Genomic DNA, 25,611 nt, shown 5'->3' on the forward strand with positions numbered 1-25,611 from the left:
ACAAGCCATCCAGCAGGCTCTCAAGTACAGTGGTTCCCATACTTAATCCATTCCAGAAGTCCATTCCAAAACCAAAGCGTTCTAAAACCAAGGCATGCTTTCCCATAGATTTTTTTTTTAAAAAACCCTAAAACACCAATTTAACATGAATTTTGCTATGTAACGAGACCATTGTTCCATAAAATGAAAGCAATAATCAATGTACTTTACTATAAAATAAATAAGACTGTATTGTGGATGTTAAAAAACAAACTTTTTTTTCCTTACGTGCTCTGATGATAGTCATTGTTTGTATGGTGTTTTTTTTTATTATTCATTTCTGCAGTCACACAATCAATCATTCAGTAGCTGAATGTTTAGTCTCTGAGCATGGGCAGACTGTCATTCTCCCAACACTCAAGCCAACCAATCAAAAGCAGCTCCTCACAACATTGGGAGCCACTCTCCAGGTGGCTTGAGCCCCCCTACCTAATATTTCCCCCCTTCGTCCCAGTAGGCCTGAACCGAAGAGCCCATCCCCTGCGGGCAGAGGGGACTTTCCCACTATAACTCCATCACCAGCCGAGTCCTTGGGAAGAGGAGAAAGTGCCCAAGGATGTTGAAGCCCCCCCTCCCTGCAAAGCCCCTCCTTGCCCAAAATAGCTGGCCACTTAGCGGCCTGCCCAAGGAAGTAGCCACTTTGCCCAGGAGCTTCCAGGCTCTCTGCTGAGCAGCAGAGGCAGCCCTGCCCACACAGCCAAGGCCTTGAACCCGCTCAAGATTTATTTGCCACGACATTGGCACCAGCTCCGAACATCTGGCATTCAGCTGATAATGGCCTGCGGTGCAGAGGAAGCAACACTTTCCCTTTTCTGCGTTCTTCTCAGCGGGGCAGCAAGCGGGAAGCCGCCAGGCAGGGTAGGCCTTCTGGCTGGGGTGCAAAAACAGCTCTGCTCTGGTGGGAACTGGCTGCAGCACTCTGCACGCGCTCAGAGGCACCCTGCACCCCAGCCAGCAAAGCAGTAAAACACACACACACACACACACACAAACTCCAAGCCAGATTGTTTGTATCTTCAATTCTTGTAAAACGGGGAGCTGCAGTTCCCAAATGAAATCCTGCAGGAGAAGCAAGTTCACAAAATCTTGATAAAATCACCACCTGCTGTTGGGGCCACCAAGCCAGGACACACGGATTTTTTGCGGGGTGGGTGGGGTGTCCCAGGGATGCAGTAATGGCACCCCAGTCCGAAAGGGCTGCTGAGGGCAGTCTAGTGCTGTTCTACATTGTGTGCAGAAGGAAAATCATGACCGACCCCCCCCCCCATCCTGTCTCTGTAGCCTCACGGAGGAAAAAGAGAAGCTGCTTCCCCAGATGGTGCTACTGTTTGAACCTTGAACTGTCACCCAGGAACATGGATGCTACGTATTGGTTGCTTAGCGACAAATTCATTTCCTGGGCTGCTGGTGTTGGGGTAGAGGGAAGGTCCCCGGGGGTGTCTTTCTGCCCCCGTCCATTTCTGCCTGCACCACCAGCACCATCCTGCCATCACAAAGGCGGCACTGCTAAGAACCACCAGTGACATCCTGGAGGTGAAGTTTTGACTCCCGGGGGGGGCTGCATTCCCCCCTCCTCCCCTGACCGCTCACCCCGTCATTCACAGCTCTTTTATCAGCAGAGCCTCCTCTTGAGACATTTCTTCCTGCAGTTGCACAATTCACACGCACGCCATGCAACGCGCTGCTTCTCTCCCTAGCGAATTCCAGATGTTGGTGGCCTTCAGCTGCAGGCTGGCCAGGGCTGGGGGGGGGAGTTGCAGCCTCTGACGCTATGGGTTCCCCATTCTTGATTTGCTCTCTAATCTTCTCCTAGACGCATTCACTTCCAGGCTCCCCAGGTCCTGCCCCCACAAAGCTCCCATTCTTGTGCACATTCCATGGCTGCCCTTCCTCAGCAGGGGATTCGAGAGCTGTGTGAGCAGCTATAGTGGGAGGGAGCAGCCGGTTTAATATCCTATTTAATAGGCACAAAGACTTTCAGTCACCATTTTGCTTGTAACTGCTGGTCATAACACCCTGGAGAATTGCACGGCTCATGCTGCGTGTGACTTAACTGGTGCAAGGCTTGCGTGGGGAATCTGGCAGAGCAGAGTGAGGCCTCAGAGGGGTACAGAGCCCTCATTCTCATGTGCCAAGTTCTCTCGGTCCCAAACATTGGGAGGGCAGGTGGGGTTCTAGGGACACAGGTGGCACTGCACTGAAATACATACGTCACGGACAGAAATGTTTTTACTTGGGAGATCACCTGGCCCCATAAATGCCCACTCAACGTCTTCAATTGGCGGAACTGGCACTGTTACAGGCATGACATAACATGCATTTCACACTTGTAAGAAATTGGTATTTTAGTGTGGCAGCACCTACACTTTGGAACTCCCTACCTATTGATATCAGGCAGGTAACTTCCAGTCTACTTTTTAAAAAGGTAAAGGGACCCCTGACCATTAGGTCCAGTCGTGGCCAACTCTGGGGTTGCAGCGCTCATCTCGCTTTACTGGCCAAGGGAGCAGGCATACAGCTTCTGGGTCATGTGGCCAGCAGGACTAAGCCGCTTCTGGCGAACCAGAGCAGCGCACGGAAACACCGTTTACCTTCCCACCGGAGCGGTACCTATTTATCTACTTGTACTTTGTGCTTTTGAGCTGCTAGGTTGGCAGGAGCTGGGACCAAGTGACGGGAGCTCACCCTGTTGCAGGGATTTGAACCACTGACCTTCTGATCGGCAAGTCTTAGGCTCTGTGGTTTAACCCACAATGCCACCCACATCTACATTTTTAGGCACCCTCTAAAAACATTCCTGTTTGGACAAGCCTACCCAGATGTTTAGAAAGTTGCTGCAAGTTCTCATCTGTTTGAGTCTATTGTTATTTTTACTTTTCCAAAGTCTCGAATTACTCTTGTTAATTCTTCTAATTGATAATTGTATTGTTTTATTATTATTTTTAAACTGCTTTGAGGTTTTGTTTTGGGCTTCTTTAAAAAAACAACATCAACCAGTGTATAAATCTTACAAAATTAATAACAAGCAAATAGTATATTAAGTGTACAAATCTGTCAATTGACTCAGGGCATGTCTGCATCTGGACTGCTGGGCTAGCAGAAAAATGATGTGTTGATTCCATGCTGTCAAAGAGAAAGGATACCCACCCAATGTTTCTTCTATGCAGACTGACAACCCTACATAGGAAGGATAAAACCCAGAGACCCCTTATGCGAAGAAGACAACATTCATTCTCCCTTTCCCCTTTCATGACTTGGACTCTATGACTTAGCTAACTTTACTTATTCTACATGCCTATTTCAGGGTCCTATAAGGACCTCCCTCCACCCCCAGGCCATCTGCTTCAACCCCTTGCCATTCAAGAATCACGGCTAAAGAATTCCTGGCAAACTGATACCCAACCTCTGCTTAAAATCCTCCAATGAAGGGAAAATCTCCCACTTTCCCAGGTGGTCCGTTCCACTGCCAAGCGACTCTTACTGACAGAAACTTCTTCCTAGCGATTAGTAATAATCTCTTTTCTTTTCGTTTGAAGCCATTGGTTCGGCTCCTGCCCTCTGGAGCAGCAGAAAACAAGCTTGCTCCATCCAATATGGGAAAGCTCTTCAGATATTTGATTATGGCTACCATATCTCCAGGGATGCAGGTGGCGCTGTGGGTTAAACTACTGAGCCTCTTGGACTTGCCGATCAGAAGGTCGGCAGTTCGAATCCCCGTGATGGGGTGAGCTCCTGTTGCTCGGTCCCTGCTCCTGCCAGCCTAGCAGTTTGAAAGCACGTCCACGTGCAAGTAGATAAATAGGTACTGCTCCGGCGGGAAGGTAAATGGCGTTTCCGTGCGCTGCTCTGGTTTGCCAGAAGCGGCTTAGTCATGCTGGCCACATGACCGGGAAGCTGTACACCAGCTCCCTCGGCCAGGAAAGCGAGATGAGCGCCGCAACCCCAGAGTCGGCCACGACTGGACCTAACGGTCAGGAGTCCCTTTACCTTTACCTGCCATATCTCCTCTCAGTCTCTATTCCAAGTTGAACATACCCAACTCCCACAACAGTTCATCAAAAAAGTTTGTAAGAAGCTGTGCAAAGGGCTAAAGATTCAGAAATATTTAATTCTGACCATAAACATACTGCAAAAGCTTTTAAAAATTGTTTTGTTTTGTCATCTTTCAATTTTCACCTGTCGCTTTAATTGTTCTCTTACATACATTTAAAAAATATTTCCCAAAATGCCAACATCACCCCTAACCCCAAAGACTTCTTCAAACACATGGAAACCTTCAGAGAGACTTGCTAGAGTGAAACTGTTTGGATCTTCCATGTGACATGATCATAGAATTGTAGAGTTGGAAGGGAGGGACCACAAGGGTCATCTAGTCCAAGCCCCTGCAATGCGGGAATTTTTTGCCCATCATGCGCTTGAACCCACAACCCTTTAGATTAAGCGTCTCATGCTCTGCTGACTAAGCTATCCCTTCACCATGTCTGAAGCCACCTCTATTATTCCTTGTAACTTCATGGGAGAACCTCCATGTTATATTTTGTTGTTTGTTCATTAAGTTTTGACAATTTAATAAAAATATTTGGTGTGTTTTTTTAAGGTGGAAAGATTTATGAACCCGAAACGTTCATGTCTTTGACTCTTCCTTAGGGCTTTCATAAATAATGTAAATCCAATCTCTTAACAAAACTCAGTTAACGACATTCGTCAAAACTAACGAGCGTAGCCATGTGCCCTGCTTTACAGAGGAGAGAGCTCTGTTTTGAAGGACAGCCCTCTATTCTGAAGGGCCACTGGCTCCAAGTCCTAATTTAGAATGATCAGAAGGCACTTTTGCAGAGCTTTTGCAGCTGCTGACCAACAAACTGAGCAGGCAGCCACACAGGCCACCCCCTTCCATGATATTTATTCTACTTCTGTTGAAATTGCAGCCACTAATTCTAAATTTGCATTGAGGCTATCAGTTGACATATGCAAATTTTATGCAGACCTCTTTCTCCTTCCTTCTGGTGCCGATAACACCAAGGTTGCAGGTTTGATCCCCCAAAGGGGCAGCTGCCTATTCCTACATGGCAGGGGGTTGGACTAGATGATCCTCAGGCACCCTTCCAACCCTATGATTCGCTCTCTCTCTTTGGCAATGTGTAAGCCACCACCCTAAAACAAACCTTTCTTTTCTTCAAATAATCTTTATTAGTTTTTCAGTTAGATACTCCACATACACATATTGTATTACATTTTACATTTATACTTGCTCTTCAGAGCTGACTTCCTTCTTCTGGTTTTTTATATCACATACAATTTTATTGCATTATTTTCTTCCATTTTATATATTGTGATTCATTTTCCATAATTGTCCATAGTGTATCCATAAACAAATAAGTCCTTGTGTTTATACAATTATTGTCTGTCTGTATTCATTTACCACTATTGTTAGCTATATTAGTTTCCTTATACATTTTGCTTCTTCTTCTTTTCATTACCCATCACTTTTCTTACTCTTTCCCATTATGAGCTTTGTTTCCAATTCTATTGGTTTTACTATTTCATCTTCTCTTTCCTATATACAACATAAATTTTTCCCATTCTTTTTGAAATGTTTCCTTGCCCTGCTGTCAAATTTTCCCTCTTTGTTTGGCTATTTCTGCATATTCCATTACCTTCTGTCGCCATTCTTCTGCTGTTGGTAATTGCTGCTGTTTCCAAACCTGGGCTAGCAGTAGCCTCGCCGCTGTTGCTGAATATAAAAACAGTTTCTGACCATTCTTAACTCTATCTTCTCCTACCATTCCTAACAAGAATGCCTCTGGCTTTTTCAAAAACGTTTATCTAAAGATCTTCTTTAGCTCATTGTATATATTTTTGATTTATATTGTATCTTACCGGCCCAGTGGTTTTCCCTACTTTCTTCAGTTTAAGCTTGAATTTTGCTATAATAAGCTGATGATCTGAGCCACAGTCAGCTCCAGGTCTTGTTTTTGCTGACTGTATAGAGCTTCTCCATCTTTGGCTGCAGAGAATATAATCAATCTGATTTCAATGCTGCCCATCTGGTGATGTCCATGTGTAGAGTCATCTCTTGTGTTGTTGGAAAAGAGTGTTTGTGATGACCAGCTTGTTCTCTCAGCCCTGAGTGCTCACTGGAAGGGCAGATCCTGAAGCTGAGGCTCCAAGACTTTGGCCACCTCATGAGAAGAGAAGACTCCCTGGAAAAGACCCTGATGTTGGGAAAGATGGAGGGCACAAGGAGAAGGGGGCGACGAAGGACGAGATGGTGGGACAGTGTTCTCAAAGCTACCAGCATGAGTTTGACCAAACTGCGGGAGGCAGTGGAAGACAGGAGTGCTTGGCGTGCTCTGGTCCAGGGGGTCACGAAGAGGCAGACACGACTAAACGACTAAACAACAACAACATATATTTTTGGGGAAACAAACCTTTCTTCTCCTTAATGTTACTTGAAGTGCTGTCTCATATGTCTAATCAGAAATGAGCCCAGGACAGGTAAGTTATAGCCACAGCTCAACAGGGCACACGATCCACATTCAGAAGGCCACAGGTCTGATCAGCCCATTGATTATTTGTTGAATTTATACCCTGCCTTTCCATGTATGGTAGGAATGTGTATAGATGCTAGGCGATAATATTTATTAGATCTTATCCTTCCTCCCTCATGTTTGTGAGTTCAGCAGAGTGCATCCCTTTGCATCTTAAAAGGGAAGCCTAGATATCATAGTCCAGTTTTAGCCTTTTACTTCAAGTAATCCAGGGTGCTTTAAAGCAGGCTGGATTTTCCTGGTGTTTCCTCCTTTTCTCCCGCTTAAAACAGTAATCACACAAGCAGTCTTGCAAAAGATAAAGGTAACATTTACTCACTCAGGATACTTGTTGGAGAGTAACAGATACAGCAGCTTTGTTCAGGCTTAACATGGCAATTCAGTTACAAAGACATACTGTACTTAAATCCCGCTTAGGATGGGAGTCTGAGCAAGGGAGCTCAGACATGCAGGTTGTTCTCACCTTTCTGGCTTGGTGATGAGATGAAGGACTAAGAGTGACGAGGGGCCAAAACGAGCCCAGAGGGAGAGCCCGGCCAGGTGAGGAGGTTCCCTGTGGCTACACCCTGTCAGGGCTCAGAGAGAGTGGCTCCATCAGAGGTCTCTCTGGCAAACTTTCAGGAAAACATAGCAAAACATAACTATACAGCTTTTAGAAGACACCTGAAGCCAGCTCTGTACAGGGAAGTTTTTAATGCTTTACATTCATACCTCGGGTTACAGACGCTTCAGGTTGTGTTTTTTCAGGTTGCAGACCGCCTAAAGCCGGAAGTACCGGAATGGATTACTTCCAGGTTTTGGCGGTTGCGCATGCGCAGAAGCGCTAAATTGCACTTTGCACATGCGCAGAAGCACCAAATTGCAACCCGCACGTGCGCAGACGCACCACTGTGGGTTGTGAACGTGCTACCCACACGGATCATGTTCGCAACCCAAGCGTCCACTGTATTATGTTTTGCCAGATGGGCAGGGTATAAATAATAAAATTATTATTATTATTTAAATAAGAATAGCTGAAAACATAGAAAACAATAAGTAAAAAAACAAACATTGATAAAAATTTATATATGTTATATATATATATATCTTCATAGAATTGTAGAGTTGGAAGGGACTGTGTGGGCCATATATTTGTGTGTGTTAAAAACATACAGATAATACACTAAAAACAGCACAGCAACAGTCCTTTCCTTAAAAACAGTCAGCCAAAAGTCTGTTGGAATGAAACAGTCTGCCAGCAGAAAGACAGCAAGGAAGGAGCCACCCTGGCTTCTCCAGGGAGGGAATTCCATAGTTGCCTGGGAGGAGCCACCACTGAGAAGGCCCTCTCCTGCACCCCCACCAAAGGTCGTGGGGGCCAAGAGAAGGTCCTGAAGACCTTAGAGCCTGGGCAGGTTCTTTTGAGGTCATGTGGTTTTTTAGGCGCACCTAAGCCGTGTTGCTTTTTGGGTTCAGCTTCTGTTAGTTTTTAGTTGCATCCTCGCATACATGTGCAAATATAAAAGTTTATTATTTATGTGGCGATTCTGTCGGGCCTTTTAAACTTCACATAGCTTAGGGCCTCAGCGTGTCTTAAACTAGTCATCTGAGTCACCCTCACCTGGTGGAGCCTTCACAGCGTCCAAACTGACCCCTACAAATCAACCTGGAATGTCAAGTACCTTTCATAAGGTCAAGGGACCCCTGACCATTAGGTCCAGTCGTGGCCGACTCTGGGGTTGCGGCACTCATCTCTCTTTACTGGCCGAGGGAGCCGGCGTACAGCTTCCGGGTCATGTGGCCAGCATGACTAAGCCGCTTCTGGCGAACCAGAGCTGCGCACGGAAATGCCATTTACCTTCCCGCCAGAGAGGTACCTATTTATCTACTTGCACTTTGACGTGCTTTCGAACTGCTAGGCTGGCAGGAGCAGGGACCGAGCAACAGGAGCTCACCCTGTCGCGGGGATTCGAAATGCCAACCCTCTGATCGGCAAGTCCTAGGCTCTGGTTTAACCCACAGCGCCACCCGCGTCCCTAGTACCTTTCATACATATTTGTAAAAAGAGCCGTATCAAAAGCAAAAAAAAACACCATAAAAAGGCAGTTTGTGTCTGTCAAAAGGATCCGTGATGGTCTGCTGTGGGCCAACTGCTGTGGTTTGACCAGTCCAGAAGAAGCCAGACCACAGGGCGCAGTTAAACTAGTGAACTCCTTGCCACAGGAGGAGAGGGCTATGGGAGACTCTTGGCCGCAATGACTGTTCTCTCCACAGTTGGAAGCCGCAGGAGGGGAGAGGGCTCCTGCGTTCAGGTTGTGATTGAGGGCTTCCCATTGAGGATGTGGTTGGCCACTGGGCTAAAGAGGCTCCTTTGGCCTGATCCTGCAGGCTCTCATGGCACCAGCCTCCATCTCAGCAGAGTGTCTGGCTGGGCAGGGCATCTCTCTGCCCCGGGGGAGACCTTGCTAGGGCCCAGCAGGGCTGAGCAATAAATCAGGCTGAGTTCCTCTCCCTCCCTCATTTTTTTAATGAGCTTCTTCTCTGGCCATGAAAGCCCCCACGAGCATCCTTTAGCAACTTCCTTTCCCCTCCTGCTTGAGCTATGGCAAAGGTCCCAGTTTATCTTCCTTGCTGCCACATTCTGATGCTGGTTTATGAGACGCGTTTATATCACAATTTCTTTTCTTTTCTTAACAGGGTCACGTGGCCATGGAGAAAGCCAAGCAGGCAACTAATCTCTGTCCACCTTGGCCACCATTTGGAGGTGGGAAGTGAATTGGATGAAGGTCCAGTAGCGGCTGGGACTCCTGACCCGGGGGTGCCCACATTGTGAGGGTGAGGGGAACCCCAGTCAATCCTTTCCAGACTGAAACCTAAGCCCAAGGACCTGGCTGTTTCCACTCCTGGAGACTCACGCAAGGGCGCTTGCCTTCTCCAGCTCAGCGAACAATGCAGAGCAAGAAGGCTTTCCCAATTAAGTGATTTAAAGCAGACTATGCCAAGGCCATCTGCCACAGCCGCAACTCCTCCACTCCTGAAACCATCCCTCACCTATCTGATGGGATGAGGTAGGCTGGCACCACCAGTTGAACCGTCCATCCTGCACTATCTGTGCATTGGTCGCTTGGAAGATTTAAACCCCAGTAAGGTACGTGGGTGGCGCCGTGGGTTGAACCACAGAGCCTAGGGCTTGCCGATCAGAAGGTCGGCGGTTCGAATCCCCACGATGGGGTGAGCTCCCGTTGCTCAGTCCCAGCTCCTGCCAAACTAGCAGTTTGAAAGCACGTCCAAGTGCAAGTAGATAAATAGGTAGCGCTCCGGCGGGAAGGTAAACGGCGTTTCCATGCGCTGCTCTGGTTCGCCAGAAGCGGCTTAGTCATGCTGGCCACATGATCCGGAAGCTGTACGCCGGCTCCCTTGGCCAGTAAAGCGAGATGAGTGCTGCAACCCCAGAGTCGGCCACGACTGGACCTAATGGTCAGGGGTCCCTTTACCTTTACCTAAGGTACTGAACTGGGCCTCGGTTTCTGCATTGGCTTCCTGCTTCCTGCACAGATCCTCTTTTTCATGGTGTTGCCTTTGCAACTCCAGCAAATCTGTGCCTGTTAGAGAGGCTGAGCTGCCTGCCTGCTTGCTCCCCACACAAGGAGGGCCAGTGCTACTCTCTTCCCCAATGGGCAGGGTGGACGCTAAGCTACAATTCAGGGCAGTTTTTGCAGGATCCGTCTCAGCGCCAACCTGGACTTAACATGAGTCCATACGCAGCCTCCCCCCCCCCTTAGACCGCAAGCTCTGTTCTGGAACTTACGTGTGAAGGAAGGAGGTTTCTATGTGGATAAGCAATAGTGCCTTATATATAACCACAGTCTTCTCATGCCTGGATGCCTGGAAGCCACCATGTTTCAGTTTAGGAAGTTAGTGCCTCAAAGGGAGCGGAGAATGGCTCAAAATGCTGTAAATCCAGACACCAAGCGAATCTTCTGGGGTGGGGCTCTTTTGCGCTTGACTTATCTTTAAGTGTTAGTTGTGCATCTTATTATAGCTACAGCGATGCATCACAATTTTATGTGTGATTCTTCTGAAGGCTTAAGACTTTTGCAATAAAAATATACAGCAAGGAGGGGGAGAGGTAATAATAATAATAATAATAATAATAGTTGTTGTTGTTGTTTGTACCCTGCCCATCTGACTGGGTTGCCCCAGCCACTCTGGGTGGTTTCCAAGACATGAAAACTTAATAAAACATCAAACATTAAAAACTTCCCAATACCTTCAGATGTCTTCTAATAGTTGTGTAGTTCTCTATTTCCTTCACATCTGATGGGAGTGTGTTCCACATGGTGGGCACCACCACTGAGAAGGCCCTGTGCCTGGTTCCCTGTTACTCACTTCTCACAGTTAGGAAACCACCAGAAGACCCTCATTGCTGGACCTCAGTGGAGGTGGAGACACTCCTTCAGGTACACTGGGCTGGGGCCATTTAGGGCTTTAAAGGTCAGCACCAACACTTTGAATTGTGTCGGAAACATGTTGTTGCTTTGTTGTTTGGTCATTTAGTCATGTCCGACTCTTCGTGACCCCCTGGACCAGAGCACGCCAGGCCCTCCTGTCTTCCACTGCCTCCCGCAGTTTGGTCAAACTCATTACAGGGGCATTGCAGGCACCACCAAAGCTCACTATCGCCAAAGGCAGGACTCTTCTGGCAGATGATAATAATAATAATAATAATAATAATAATAATAATAATAATAATAATTTTTTATTTATACCCCGCCGTCCCAAGCCAAGATCAGACTCAGGGGGGCTAACAACCAATAATAAAAACAATTTGATTAAAATACAACATTAAAACATTAGGATGCAGCCTCTTCACAGGAGGAGAAAGAAAAAAGAAAGAGGGGGGGAATCAAATTGGCTCCAAGCCAAAGGCCAGGCGGAACAACTCTGTCTTACAGGCCCTGCGGAAAGAAATCAGATCCGCAGTGTCCTGGTCTCATGAGGCAGAGTGTTCCACCAGGCTGGAGCTATCACTGAGAAGGCCCTGGCTCTGGTTGAAGCTAATCTAACTTCCTTAGGGCCCGGGACCACTAGGGTGTTGCTATTTATGGACCTTAAGGTCCTCCATGGGGCAGACCGGGAGAGGCGGTCCCGTGGGTAAAAGGGTCCTAGGCTGTGATCCACAACATCCGTCTGAAGCACATTGAAAGCACAACTAAGGCACCTGAGAACTGCAGTTTGTGGAAGGTGCCGGGAACTGTAGCTCTCAGTGGGGGGGAAACCAAATTTCCCAGAATTCTTCGGTCATGTATGTTGAATAGGCTTTAAATGTCTGGTGTGTAGATGGGCCTGAAGTCTCCAAAATAAGCCTTTCTCCACTTTGCAGGAAACCTGTGGTCAGGGATGATAGGAGCTACAGCCACCTGCATTTGAACACTGTGTCCACACACTGTCCCTCTGAAGCACGTTCCAAACACAGCCTTTCCCCCAGAGAATTATGGGCACTGGACATATTCCCAGCAACCCTGAACTGAATCCAGTGCCCAGAATTTATTTGCAGAGTGGAGCTGAGGAGAAGAAGGGCTTCAGACCTGGATTAGAAATATCCTGTGTGTATGAAGTCTAGTAGCTTTGCTTTTTGACCCTCCAGCAGAGAATATCACTGTTTGTTCATGTGCCAGCATAACAAACAGTGCTGGATTTACATATAAGCTAAACAAGCAAAAGCTTAGGGCCCCCTGGCCCCCCCCCAAAATTATGAGTCTTTGTAAATTGTAAATTGTAAAGGAACTTTTGTTATTGCCAATGTGTTTGCATTATTAAGTTTGTTATGAATAAAAAATCATTTTAAGTTAGAGCTTAATAATTATTTCATTATTAATATACTTCTTCTTAATTGTATTTCACTATTAATATACTTCTTAAGTGTATTTCGGTTACACTTTGATAAAATACATATTTTGTTATGTGCAAATGGCTTTAGATACCTATTAGGTCCATAGTTCTAGTTACAGGTAGGTAGCCGTATTGGTCTGCCGTAGTCGGGGAAAAAAAGTTCCTTCCAGTAGCACCTTAGAGACCAACTAAGTTTGTTACTGGTATGAGCTTTCGTGTCCATGAAGTATCTGAAGAAGTGTGTGTGCACACGAAAGCTCATACCAATAACAAACTTAGTTGGTCTCTAAGGTGCTACTGGAAGGAATTTTTTTATTAGGTCCATAAATTACCATATAGAATATATTCAACACAGAAAAAAGCAACAATTTGTTGTTGACAAAGGACAGCTGGACATATAAAGGGCCCCATTACCTTCGGGAGCTTAGGGCCTCATCACACCTAAACCCGGCCCTGATAACAGCATAAGAAGAGCCTGCTGAATCAGGCCATTCATAGAATCACAGAATCTTAGGAGCTGAAAGGGTACCCAAGGGTCATCTAGTCCAACCCCCTTCAATGCAGGAATCTCAGCTCACACATCCATGACAGATGGCCATCCAACCTCTACTTAGAAACATCCGAGGAAGGAGAGCCCACAACCTCCATAGGGAGACCGTTCCATTGTTGAACAGCTCTTACTGTTTTTACTTTACTGTCAGAAAGTTTTTACGTTTGTTTAGTCGGAATCTCCTCTCTTGTCACTTGAAGCCATTGGTTTGAGTCCTACCCTCTAGAGTAGTAGAAAACAAGCTTGCTCCCTCTTCCACCTGACAGCCCTTGAGATATTTGAAGATGGCCATCATATCTCCTCTCAGTCTCCTCTTTCCCAGGCTACACAGACCCAGCTCCTTCAAGGGTTCCTTATAAGCCTTGGTTTCCAGATCCTTGATCATTCTTGGTCACCCTCCTCTGCACACCTTCCAGCTTGTCAATGTCCTTCTTAAGTTGTGGTGCCCAGAACTGGACACAGTATTCCAGATGTGGTCTGACCAAAGCAGAATAGAGTGGGACTATGACTTCCCTTGATCTGGACACTCGACTTCTGTTGATGCAGCTGAGAATAGCATTAGCTTTTTTTGATGCTGCATCACAGTCTGGACTCATGTTCAGCTTGTGGTCCACCAAGACCCCTAGATCCTTTTCACATGTACTACTGGTAAGCCAGGTGTCCTCTATCTTATATTTGTGAAGCTGGTCCTTCCTGCCTAACTGAAGAACCTGATATTTGTCCATACGGAAATTTGTTTTGTTAGGTTGGGCCCAGTTCTCCAATCTGTTAGAAGGTCATTTTAAATTCTTGTTCTGCCTTCTGAAGCATTAGCCACCTTTCCAGTTTTGGTGCCACCTGCAAATTCCTTCACCTAAGTTGTTTATAAAGACATTGAACGACAACAGGCACAGGACAGAACCCTGCGACACCCCACCTGTCACTTATCTCCAGGATTAAAAGGAACCATTAGTTAGCACTTTTTGTGTTCAGTCAGTTAAAGATAAAGGTAAAGGGACCTCTGACCATTAGGTCCAGTCATGACCGACTCTGGGGTTGCGGCGCTCATCTCGCTTTACTGGCCGAGGGAGCCGGCGTACAGCTTCCAGGTCATGTGGCCAGCATGACTAAACTGCTTCTGGCGAACCAGAGCAGCGCATGGAAACACTGTTTACCTTCCCACCGGAGCGGTACCTATTTATCTACTTGCACTTTGACATGCTTTCGACCTGCTAGGCTGGCAGGAGCAGGGACCGAGCAACGGGAGCTCACCCCGTCACGGGGATTCGAACTGCCGACCTTCTGATCGACAAACCCTAGGCTCTGTGGTTTAACCCACAGCGCCACCCGCGTCCCTAATATAGGCTCCACTTTTTCTGGGTCCAAATGCCCGAGGAATTCCTTTCAGGGGAAATGGCTCACAGGCTTCCACATCAGCTTTCCTATCACACTCTCTTCCCCTGCATTTCCACATGTGATTTTTCCTTTCTCATGAGCTTAGAAGGTGAGCCTCTCCAACTGTCTTTTAAATGGGTGGTCTGTTTGGCTGCTGAACAGGTCAGACCTTTCCTTGCAGGTAGCCCAGTATCTTCTAAGATGACACTACCTTGACCCTTTGCTCCCCAGGAGTAGAAGTGCGACGTGTCTCTCTCGACCGAGCAACAGCTGATGGCGCTGCGTACATGATGCTGAACCAAGACGCTCCAGACCAGATTGAAGTCCCAAGGGAAGAAGTGGAGAGGCTGAGAGTGAGAGGTAGAGAGGGGATTTATTTATTTTTAATGTATTGCATTCATATGCCACTTTTCTTGATTCTCCCCCTCCTCACTTGGTCCCTGTGAGGGAGGTTAAGCTGAGAGGCAGTGACTGGCCCCCAAGGTCACCCAGGGAGCTTCAGGGCTGAGCGGGAATTCGAACCCTGGTCTCTTCCAGGTCCTGGTCCAACACTCTGACCCCTACACTCACTGTCAGCAACGTAAGGACCATGGGCCAGAAGCGGCCCACGAAGGCCGTTTAGCCGGCCCCCAAACCACCCCCAAACCAACTGATGTTGTAAATTACTAGGTTAATGTTAAAATGAAAAGAAAGAAAGGTGTAAATTGATTAGGTAAATTTTATGTGAAAATAGTTTTGGAAAACCGCTACAATGGAGTATATGGAAACTCAGCTAGGGGGATTCAAGGAAGTCATTCAACCATGTTGACAAAAGTGGAATTATTATATGTTTGTCTGTTTGTTTGCGCATGCCCAGATGCCGGAAATCGCTTCTGCGCATGTCCGCAGTGCCAGAAATTGCTTCTGTGCAGGTGTGATTTTCAGCATCTGGGCATGCGCAGAAGCGTTTTCCGGCACCACAGACATGCGCAGAGGGAATTTCTGGCATGGCACTGTGCTGGTCTGGGTTAGGGTTAGGGTTTAGGGATTAGGGTTAGGGTTAGGGTTTAGGGTTAGGGAGATCAGCACCAAACTCTGGGGTTGCAGCGCTCATCTCGCTCTATGAGCCAAGGGAGCCGGCGTTTGTCCGCAGACAGCTTCCGGGTCATGTGGCCACATGACTAAGATGCTTCTGGCGAACCAGAACAGCGCACGAAAGCGCCGTTTACCTTCCCGCCGGAGCAGTACCTATTTATCTACTTGCACTTTTATGTGCTTTTGAACTGCTAGGTTGGCAGGAGCAGGGACTGAGCAACAGGAGCTCACCCCGTCGCAGGGATTCGAACTGCTGACCTTCTGATCGGCAAGTCCTAGGCTGTGTGGTTCAACCCACAGCGCCACCTGCGTCCCGTTCGGTCAGTTAACCAGCTACAAATCCACCTAACAGTTTCCTTGTTCAACCCACATTCCACCAGCTTCCTTGCAAGAATATCATGGGGGACTTTGTCAAAATCAAGATACACTTTGCCTAGAGTGTAAAGTCCAACAAATTCCTCCATTGCCTTGTTGACAATTTCATTTTCCAGAAGGTGGAAGAAGCAAGAAGGAGATCACCCATCTTGGACCTGGTCCTCACCAACAGGCCCATCTATTCCAACATTCATTTCTCACAGTGGATAAACAGTTACGTCTGAGAAATCAGCAAGTGTGACTCAAGCGCAAGAGCCCTCTTCGCTCCTGCTGTTTCCAGCAACAACTTCAAACTATGAAAGCAGAGCACAGCCATCAGGGTTGGTAGCTACTGATGGCCCTCTCCTCTTCCATTAATTTGCCTGATCCTCTTTTACAACCATCCAAGTTAGTGCCTCTTGTGGGAGTGAGTTCCACAGTTTAACAATTTGTTAAAGTGGAAGGGTGCAGCCTGTCCCCTCCAGGCGTTCCCTAAAATGGGCCAATCACCAGCCAGGGAAAAGGGGGTTGGTTTTTGGGTGCAGCAACCTGGACACTGAGGAGGCATTTGGGGTGAGGGTGGGGCACACAATTTGTGGGGCGCACCAAAGGCTCACCTTCTTCCAAGTCACCTAAGCTTCGGGGGGTGGCCATTTCCTCTCTTTCCTCTGATTTTTCTCCTGCCATAGAGGTTATATCAGGGGTCAGCAAACTTTTTCAGCAGGGGGCCGGTCCACTGTCCCCCAGACCTTATGGGGGGCCGGACTATATTTTGAAATAAAAAATTTAAAAATGAACGAATGCCTATGCCCCACAAATGGCACTTTAAATAAAAGCACACATTCAACTCATGTAAAAAGACGCTGATTCCCGTACTGTCCATGGGCTGGATTTAGAAGGTGTTTGGGCCGAATCCGGCCCCCGGGCCATAGTTTGCCTACCCATGGGTTATAATCATTTGTAGGAGGATCACTGCATTCAGCTCCCTCAGGGCCCGTTTTTCAATTGTGCACAAAGGTATTTCAGGAAGAACTCTTGCTTTGCTTGCTCCTTAGCCTTTTCGGCCTTTTGTTTGTGGTCCTGAGGTCCATCTGGTTGTTTTCTATCAGGTGTAACTCACTAAAAAGATGAATACATTTTCTATACAGTGGTACCTCGGGTTAAGAACTTAACTCGTTCCGGAGGTCCCTTCTTAACCTGAAACTGTTCTTAACCTGAAGCACCACTTTAGCTAATGGGGCCTCCTGCTGCCACGATTTCTTTTCTCAACCTGAAGCAAAGTTCTTAATCCGAGGTACTATTTCTGCGTTAGTGGAGTCTGTAATCTGAAGCGTCTGTAACCTGAAGCGTCTGTAACCTGAGGTACCACTGCATAAGATTAAGCTGCAAGTGTAAAATTTTAAAATGAAGTGCATTTTCACTTCTTCTTTTTTTTGTGTGTGTGTGTGTGTGACAGAACTACCTAGCAACTCTCCGGTCTATCTGTTTCATTTATACATAAAAAAGAATTCCAATGTATGTACTAGTTGAAAACTGATTGCCTTCTTCAAAATATAAAATAAAAGTAAACTATGATTAGGAATGCATAAGATATAACAAAAACTAATTTGAACAAAACTGCGCCTCTCAGAGCTCTCTACGGGGCCCCCTGAGGTCTGCGCCCTAGACGGCCTGATGAGAGCCCCAGCCCTGTGCGCGTGTTTGTGTGCGTGAGAGCGGGGGTTGCCGGGGAGGCTGCACCGAGCGCCTTCAGGGGTTCCTTCCCGGCCTCTGACAGGTTATCTTGGCCCTTTCGGCCTGGTGGGACTCCGACTCCCGTAGGGAAGCACGGTCAATGGCCAGGGACGTTGCGAGTTTGACGCGCAGCTGGCCCTGCCGGAGAGCGGCGCGCAAGGCCGAGGAAGAGCGCAAGGGAAGAGCGCAGCCAGGCGGGAGCGCTTCAGTCTGTCGGTAGATGTTCCCGGGGATGCGGGAGGCCTGCAGAACCCGAACCAAACACCTGGGTCCGCCTTGCTCAGCGCCTCGGAGGCTCTCCAAGGCAAGGAGAGTCTTTCTCAGCCCTGCTTGGAGACGCTGAGCGGGATGAACTCGAGGACGTCCTGAGCGCCAGGCGGACGCTCCGCCACTGAACCGCGTTGGTCCTTCTCCTCTGCGCCCCGTAACGCACCAGCAGCACCCAGAGGAGACCTGGTTAGGGGGAAATACTCTTGTGTAAAAGGGAGAACCGCTGCAGAAAGAGGGGCTGCGCTGGACACTCTCTTTTCTTGCGTGGATTTCCCCATCACCGCGTTAAAAAAAGACAAAATACTAGGAACACGTTATTTTAAATTGCTCATCCCCTCGTTTGAAGGTGGTTCGGAATCCTTTTTCAGGCTCGCTATGGGACGTTTGTTTGGCGCGTTCCTCCGCCCCTTCCGCGCCGACCCTCCGCCTTCCTTCGCTTCTTTATGTTATGATGATCATGTTTAATGCATCTATTAGCGATGCGCGTCTGCTGCGGCTGCTGCCCGAGAGCATAACGCGCTGGTGGCTTACCATATTATTATTACACCATAATAAAATTAATACATTACAATATTTTATCATAATTACTGTTTATAATATGTTACAAAGTATAAATTATAATATTATATAAAATGTATAGTATACAAACATAGTATAACAACAATAATTTTAATGTACCCCCTGAATATATAATAATAATAGTAATATATAAATATTTTGTTATATTTTTTCGTATTAACATTACTATGATATCTTACAAAGTGTGTTATAAATTATATAACACAATATTGCATAACAACTATAATATTTATATGTCTTCTGCCCTCAATATATTATTACATAATTACCATACATTATAATTTATGTTAATATTATAATTGATAATGTATTACAAGCATGCTATGAATTGTAATATAGTATATTTAAGTATATAATGTTATGGTATAACAGTAACATTTATATTTCTCCCCGCCTTCCGAATTACCCAAATCTCTAATAATTTGGAGCGTGATTTGCTGAGCGGCTGGAAGAAAATAAAAACGGCACATGAGGCTGGGCGCGGGGGAAACAAATAAAAACCTCCGCCCCCGTTTTATTTCCACCGGCGGTAGAGGCACGAAGTTCTCCGGCTGACAAAGAAAGGTAGAGGCACGAAGTTCTCCGGTTAGCAAAGAAAAGATGCTAACGAGTCTTGTTTGTTTTTTTTCTGAAAAAAATCCGAAACATTTTATCAAGTCCCTCCGAAAGGATGAATTACACATTTTGAAGGGGGGTGTTAATTTCCCCTCCTCCCTCCCCCAATCTCAAATTAAGCAGCAGTGACCCACTCGGTGTCTTTTGCTTGGTCCAGGACTCCCCTAAAATCCAGAAATTCTCCTGGCCGAGGCGAACCGGCCCGGCTGAATCTGCGCGGCGCCTCATTCTGCGCGCTCTGGGCGGCTGGCCAGTTCCCCGGGCTGACCGTGAGGAGCGAGGCGCGCCGCTGGGGAGGCCCGGTCGACGTCACACGCGCGTGCACCCACCCAACCATCCAGGAGGGAGACTCCCCAAGAGGAGAAGGCCGCTGAATACCCCCCCCATGCCCCCGCCCCATGGAGCACAGAGTTTGGGTCGCTTCAGTCTGGAGTGGGGGGGGGGGACCAGGACAGCACCGGGGCCCTAGCTGTGCGGGGGCTGCTTGGGTGGGGGAGAGCTTTGCTAGGGAAGGAGGGATTGGGGGGGTGTCCCGTGGCAACTACTCTCCCGCGTGGGATGGGTGGGGGGAAACCAGCCCCCAAGGTCCCTTCCGCACGCGCTTTGTCCTTCTCAGTCCTTTCTTCCCTTCTTGTAATAGTAGTAGTAGTAGTAGTAGTAGTAGTAGTAATAGTAATAGTAGTAACTGCAACAGCAACAGCAACAGCAGCAGCAGCAACAACAACAACAACATTATTTATACCCCGCCCATCTGGCTGGGTTTCCCCAGCCACTCTGGGCAGCTTCCACCAAAATATTCAAATACAATAGTCTATTAAACATTCAAAGCTTCGCTAAAGAGGGCTGCCTTCAGATGTCTTCTAAAAGTCTGGTAGTTATTTTTCTCTTTGACATCTGGTGGGAGGGCATTCCACAGGGCGGGCGCCACCACCAAGAAGGCCCTCTGTCTGGTTCCCTGTAGCCTCACTTCTCGCAATGAGGGAACCGCCAGAAGGCCCTCGGCGCTGGATCTCAGTGTCCGGGCTGAACGATGGGGGTGGAGACGCTCCTTCAGGTATACAGGACTGAGACCGTTTAGCGCTTTAAAGGTCAGCACCAACACTTTGAATTGTGCTTGGAAACGTCCTGGGAGCTAGTGTAGCCCTTTTGCCTCTGCCGCTGCTTCTGAGTAGCTGGTGCGCCCCGTCGGGGCCACAAGTCCATGGAAGCCAGTCTCGAGCTGGGCTGATGAGGACGGGACGTTTCGTCTTCGGGCTGCGCGGGGAGGCGGGGCAAGCGGAGATCTGCTCAAAGGCCGCCGTGGGGGGAAGCCCTGCCCCCACTGGGTGGGTGGGGGTTCTGACTCCCGACGCCCCACCCCGCGGGCATAGTGGAGCCCTAACTCTCCACTCCTCAGCGCCCTCCTTTCTCGGCTGGGCGCTTCTTACTCCCGCCCACCCCCATCCCACCTCCACCCCCCCAAGCCTCAAGAGGCGGCGGAGGAGACTGGGCAAGCACAGCTTCCTCGCCCAGCTATATAGGCGGCTGCCCTCTCTTGCCCATCGGTCGGTCGTCGGTCCCGCTGCCAGTCTTCCCTCAGGTCCCGGTCCCGCCGCCGCCGCCATCACCGCCGGTTAAGGCTCAGACGCTGCCCGGCTCTCCTACTTTTCCAGAGATGATGGATTACTCCTACGACGATGATCTGGACGAGCTTTGCCCAGTCTGCGGAGACAAGGTCTCCGGCTATCACTACGGGCTGCTCACCTGCGAGAGTTGCAAGGTAAGGGCCGGCCGTCGAGGGACAGCGACCCGCTCGGGACTGCCTCCCGCAGCCGAAAAAGGGGCTTAGCGGTCTTCCTCTTAGGAAGGAGAGAGGGGGGAGCGTTGAGATCAGGGACCCCCAAATTTGGACCCCCAAAAATGTTTCAGCGCAGCAGGGGGGGCTTGTGGGGGTGGGTGCCCTTCTTTTAAAAAATTGCAGGCTCCCCCTTCCCCAAGGAACTCCGCTCCACCCGCCGACTGAATAATGACCCCCGGATGGGATTATCATAATAAATGCCGCATTGAAAATTGGATATCGCCCGGGGCGTCTTAACTGCAGCGCCCTAAAACACCCCGGAGCAAAACCGCCGGTGCAGAAAATTATGGTGGCGTATTTTAATACATGACGCTGGACGCGCGTATTCAAAAGAGGTTCATCTCTCCGCGAGGGATGGGGTTTACAAATATTTGCAGGGCAAAACGGCGAGAACAGGACTGAAAAGAAAATAATTAGGACGCAAACAAAATTTGAATTATTATCGCTATCGCTGCTCCATTGTCATATGAAATAGTGGTAACTGCTTCATTATTATTAATCATTAAAATAAAGCCATGCTACTAATATGAGCAACATAAACGCAAATAATTATATTGATTAAAATAGCTCCAAAATTATTGTTAAACGTATTTTTCTTAAGCACCAAGCCATCCTCATCGAACTCTGGATTACCCAGAGCTTCCGAACAGTATTTCATTAATCCCAGAACCTTACCATATTCTGTTGAAAATCCCGGTACATATTTCGACCTGTAGAAGCTTCACTCGTCTTAATTTTGGGGCCCATCTCTGTAGCGCAGCCCCACAGTGCTCGCCCCGTAGAAGCCACAATACGGCCTCAGTTACTTTGGGGTTTTTGTGATATTTTAGAGGACTGAGAATGTTTATCACTTCTCCTCGAACCCCGATTTTACGGAGGGCGAGGTTTAAGGAGTCCGTGATCCGGAGCCAAAAATCGCATGTAACGCCGATTTGATGCCATTCCCGTTCAGGAGCGATAGGTTCCCGAAGTCTGTTCCGGGGAGGGGGTGGGGGCCGGGGGGCAAATGCTTCCCCTGCGCGGCCTTTTCGTCCCTAAAACTCTTTTCGAAAAATGCGCGGTAGGAATTATTTGGAAATCTTTTCTGAGAATGAATAAAATGCTTCCGGAATAAACGAAATCGACTGATTTGAGGGCGACTCGATCAGGAAATGTGTCCGGGAAAATGCATCCCGGTCTGGAGTTCCCAAAAGGTGATTCAAAGGAGGAGATTCGTCTTTGGGGGAACCGCAAGTCTTAGCAGTAAATATTATTAAGTGCCTAGCGAAAACTGAACCTGGGGGCGCGTTTGGGGATCTGGGGACACTTTCCGGTGAGCAGCGTGGGCGCCTCAGGGTGTGGATGTGACGGGGCAATTATTTTCCAAGAAATTGTCGATTTTTAGGCGCGGGGAAATATATGGCTGCGCGAAAGACGCGCGAGGACCCTGCGCGCCTCTTTCCCTGGACCCGAGCGGGGGGAACCGAATTGAGCCCCGGAGCGCTGCCCTCGGCCCCTCTGTGCAAAAGGCCTGGCGGTGCTCAGGACCAGACCCGGCTGGCCCGCTCCGTCCTTCTCTCCAGGAACGGAGAGGGGTCTCCGGAGGCCGCCAGAGGACGGTGCTCGGCGGGGCCCCTGCTGGGAAGGGCCGCTGTGCAAGCGGCGGGTGCGGGAAGGGTTAAGGAGAAATTGGGGTGGGGGGTGAGGCGAATATTGAATATTGCCCTCCACCCCGCTGCCGGATGATGACACCCAGCAACGCCATCCCTTTAAGTGTCTGGTCATTTTTCTGCTTTGTGGATTTATTTATTTGCCTGACGTTCTTCTGTTTTTCTTCGTTCAGTTCGGTTTAGTTTCTGTCCAGTTCCCCCGTCCTCCCTCGCTGTCTCTAACGGTGTTTTAGCTCGCTTGCTTGCTTGTTTTGAGGCGGTGTTTTTGAGATTCCCAGCTTAACGGTGGGACCGAGGAAGGCGGGGGAGGGAGAGGCCCAGAGGCGGGAGCCTCAGTTTACCAGGATGCGTCTCTGGGTATGTCTGCCACATTTGTCGTGAGGCCTCCACAAAGGAAGGCCACGGTCCGTGGAGTCTCTTCAAGCTTCTGGAGGCCCCCCCATCATGTGTGTCTGTGGGGGGGAGAATCGGCAGCTCCAGCTTGAACTATGCGATCGCCCCCACCCTGACCACCAGCGAAAGGGAGATGCGCTTTCCCTGGGGGACTGGTCATGCCCTAGGCGCCTTACGGGGTGCGGGTGGGGAAGGGTGCCAGTTAGGTCCTGAGAGGGACTCTAGTCTTAAGAAACATCTGCCACCCCGTCTCAGTCTCTGCCTGGAAAAAAGTGTATTCCTTCGCTTACACTCCAGAATTATAATTAGGATTATTAAATGTATTGCTCACTCTTCACCAGTAGGTCCCAGGACGGCTTACAGCAATCTGAAATTCAGAATTAACAATTGTGTGGTAAGCCGACCCTGCTCCCCCGCTCCCGCGTGGTTCTTGCAGTTTAACATCCTGGCTGAAGGTTAGATTCCAGGAGGCAGAAGATGGCAGGGCCTGGGGTATCTGCGGACAGGTTCCGGGGCTGAAGCGAGGGGGCCGGGGCGGTGGAGCCAACTGAGGAACCGTGCGCGTCTTGCCTTCTCAGAAGAGGCGCGCTCTTGAGGCTCCCTTTCCCCGGGGTGAGACCACCTCTTCTAGGGATTCATCCCCGGAGGCTGAGCCGCCCACCTTATTCTGAGTCGAAGATCTTTTTATTTAATTGCCTGAGGTTGTGACGTCACCGGCGGCTTGCAGAAGTTCGCAAGACAAAATGACTCGCTGAAATGTGCTTTATTTTAAATAATCGCAATATAATGTTATTCTCCTCCTTATGTGGAAGTGGTGATGGACTGATAATAATAATAATAAATTCTTTTTACACAGCCCATTTAATTGGGTTGCCAGGGTCTGTCAAGACTGGCCCGTACGGGCAGGGGTACCTTTACCCTTTACCTTTAGCCACTCTGCGGGTGGCTTCCAGTATATATAAAAACATAGTAAAACACAGTAAAATATTACACCTTATAGAGCTTCCTTATACAGGGCTGCCTTCAGATGTTTCCTAAATGTTATATAATTACTCATCTCCTGATGGGAGGGCGTTCCACAGGGCGGGTGCCACCACCGAGAAGGCCCTCTGCCTGGTTCCCTGTAGCTTTCCTTCTCGCAATGAGGGAACCGCCAGAAGGCCCTCGGAGCTGGACCTCAGAGTTCTGGGTTCTTGTCGCCCCTCCTTGATAGGAGTCAGGGAGGTGGCGATGGTGGGGGCCAGAATGGGACAGCTTGATTAGACGCTAATTATTATTGGAGCTGTGGTCCCCAAAGGGGTCCCTGGCCTCCCAGTTCTCCTCTGCTCCAGCCAGCATGGCCACCGGACTGGTTAGGGGTGATGGGAGTCGTACCCTTTGCTATCAAGTGCTTGGGTCCGGGGTGCCGCGGTTATTGCCCCCATCAGCCCTGAAACTCTCCCCGGTTGCTCCGCATATCGCCCCTCCTCTCACCGTTGCTCCGTTCCTGCTTTGCTCAAAAGTCTTCCTCTTCCATTTCCGAGCTGCCTCATGTGTGATATTATATTATATTATATTATATTATATTATATTATATTATATTATAAACTTTCACTCCTGGCGCGATGTGTGGTCTTCTGCATGTAGTTCCAAACTGTGATAATTTAGAACAGGTACTTTATAATAAGCAAACATCCAAACATAGAAACTATTATTTTATTTTAAAAGCCACACGCTCGACCCCCAGTAGGGCTGGGAACGTCCCCTGTCAAAAACCCGTGAGCTCTGCTGCCAGCCCATACAGGCAGCGTTGAGCCAGGTGAACCAAAGTTCTGCCTAGGTATCAGGCAGATTTCCATTTTCCTGAACTGCTAACACCAAAAAAATTAACATGGTATAATCTTCTTCATCAGATGCATATGGGGACATGACTATTGGGTTGTGGTATTGTTTAGAGATTGTTGTTGTTGTTTATTGTTTACGACTACTTTTGTAATGTTTGTAATTGTGTTGTTGTTTTTACATGTTGTAAGCTGCCTTGAATATGGTTTTAACTTTGGAAAGGCAGCACACAGATAAAACCACTAGAAGACAGAGAGGACGTTAAGTGTGAAATCAGAGGGAAATTAAATGGATTTATGATTATTAATAGTATCACTATCATCTTACAAAGGGCCCCAAAGTATAAAGTAAAGACAAAAACAGTCTATGCCCACAGACTCACCATCAGAGGGACATGGCACAAAAGAAATAAACAACGAGGAAGGCAGAGGAAAGCAAGTGTTGGAGCAGCTGCTTCCTGACTGGCCGACGGATGGGGCCAGGCCGGTCTCCCCTTTGCAGTGTTGCTGTTCCTTGAACAGTCCTTCAGATAACGGATGCAGAAATGGTTTCAGTCGCCCTTCCCAGAGCAGAGCTGATGATCATAATGCTTTGGTACACGTGTCGTGGGATACACTCTCACACGCATTCCGGTCTCCCGATTCCACCCTCCTGCTTTCCCAGTTGCCCCCCTTATGTCTCAAAGAGCGCCAGAGGGACCTGGGTTTTGAGACAAGGAGCAGAGCTAGCTATCTAAACCCAGAAGCAGCAGCAGAATTATTTATTAAACTTGTATACTGCTCTTCATCCAAAGATCCCAGGGCGGTTCACAACAGAAAAAATACAAAATGAGGGCACAAATACATAATAAAACATAGACAAACAGACAAACAAACAAACAACTCCCCTCCCAGAAACACC

The 25,611-nt window shown here is 48.3% G+C and overlaps 1 protein-coding gene across 1 annotated transcript in view; it reads left to right on the plus strand.

Moving 5' to 3' along the window:
- Positions 1–20,492: 20,492 nt before the first annotated feature.
- NR5A1 (nuclear receptor subfamily 5 group A member 1) overlaps positions 20,493–25,611 on the plus strand; it is a 43,270-nt gene continuing 38,151 nt past the window's right edge. The window contains exon 1 of the mRNA XM_053373870.1: positions 20,493–20,770. Within this exon, the coding sequence (XP_053229845.1) occupies positions 20,666–20,770 (105 nt within the window). The 5' untranslated portion in view covers positions 20,493–20,665. The remainder of the gene's footprint in view (positions 20,771–25,611) is intronic.

Source organism: Podarcis raffonei, chromosome Z (genome assembly GCF_027172205.1).
Source record: "Podarcis raffonei isolate rPodRaf1 chromosome Z, rPodRaf1.pri, whole genome shotgun sequence".
In the NCBI taxonomy this organism is placed as follows: domain Eukaryota; kingdom Metazoa; phylum Chordata; class Lepidosauria; order Squamata; family Lacertidae; genus Podarcis; species Podarcis raffonei.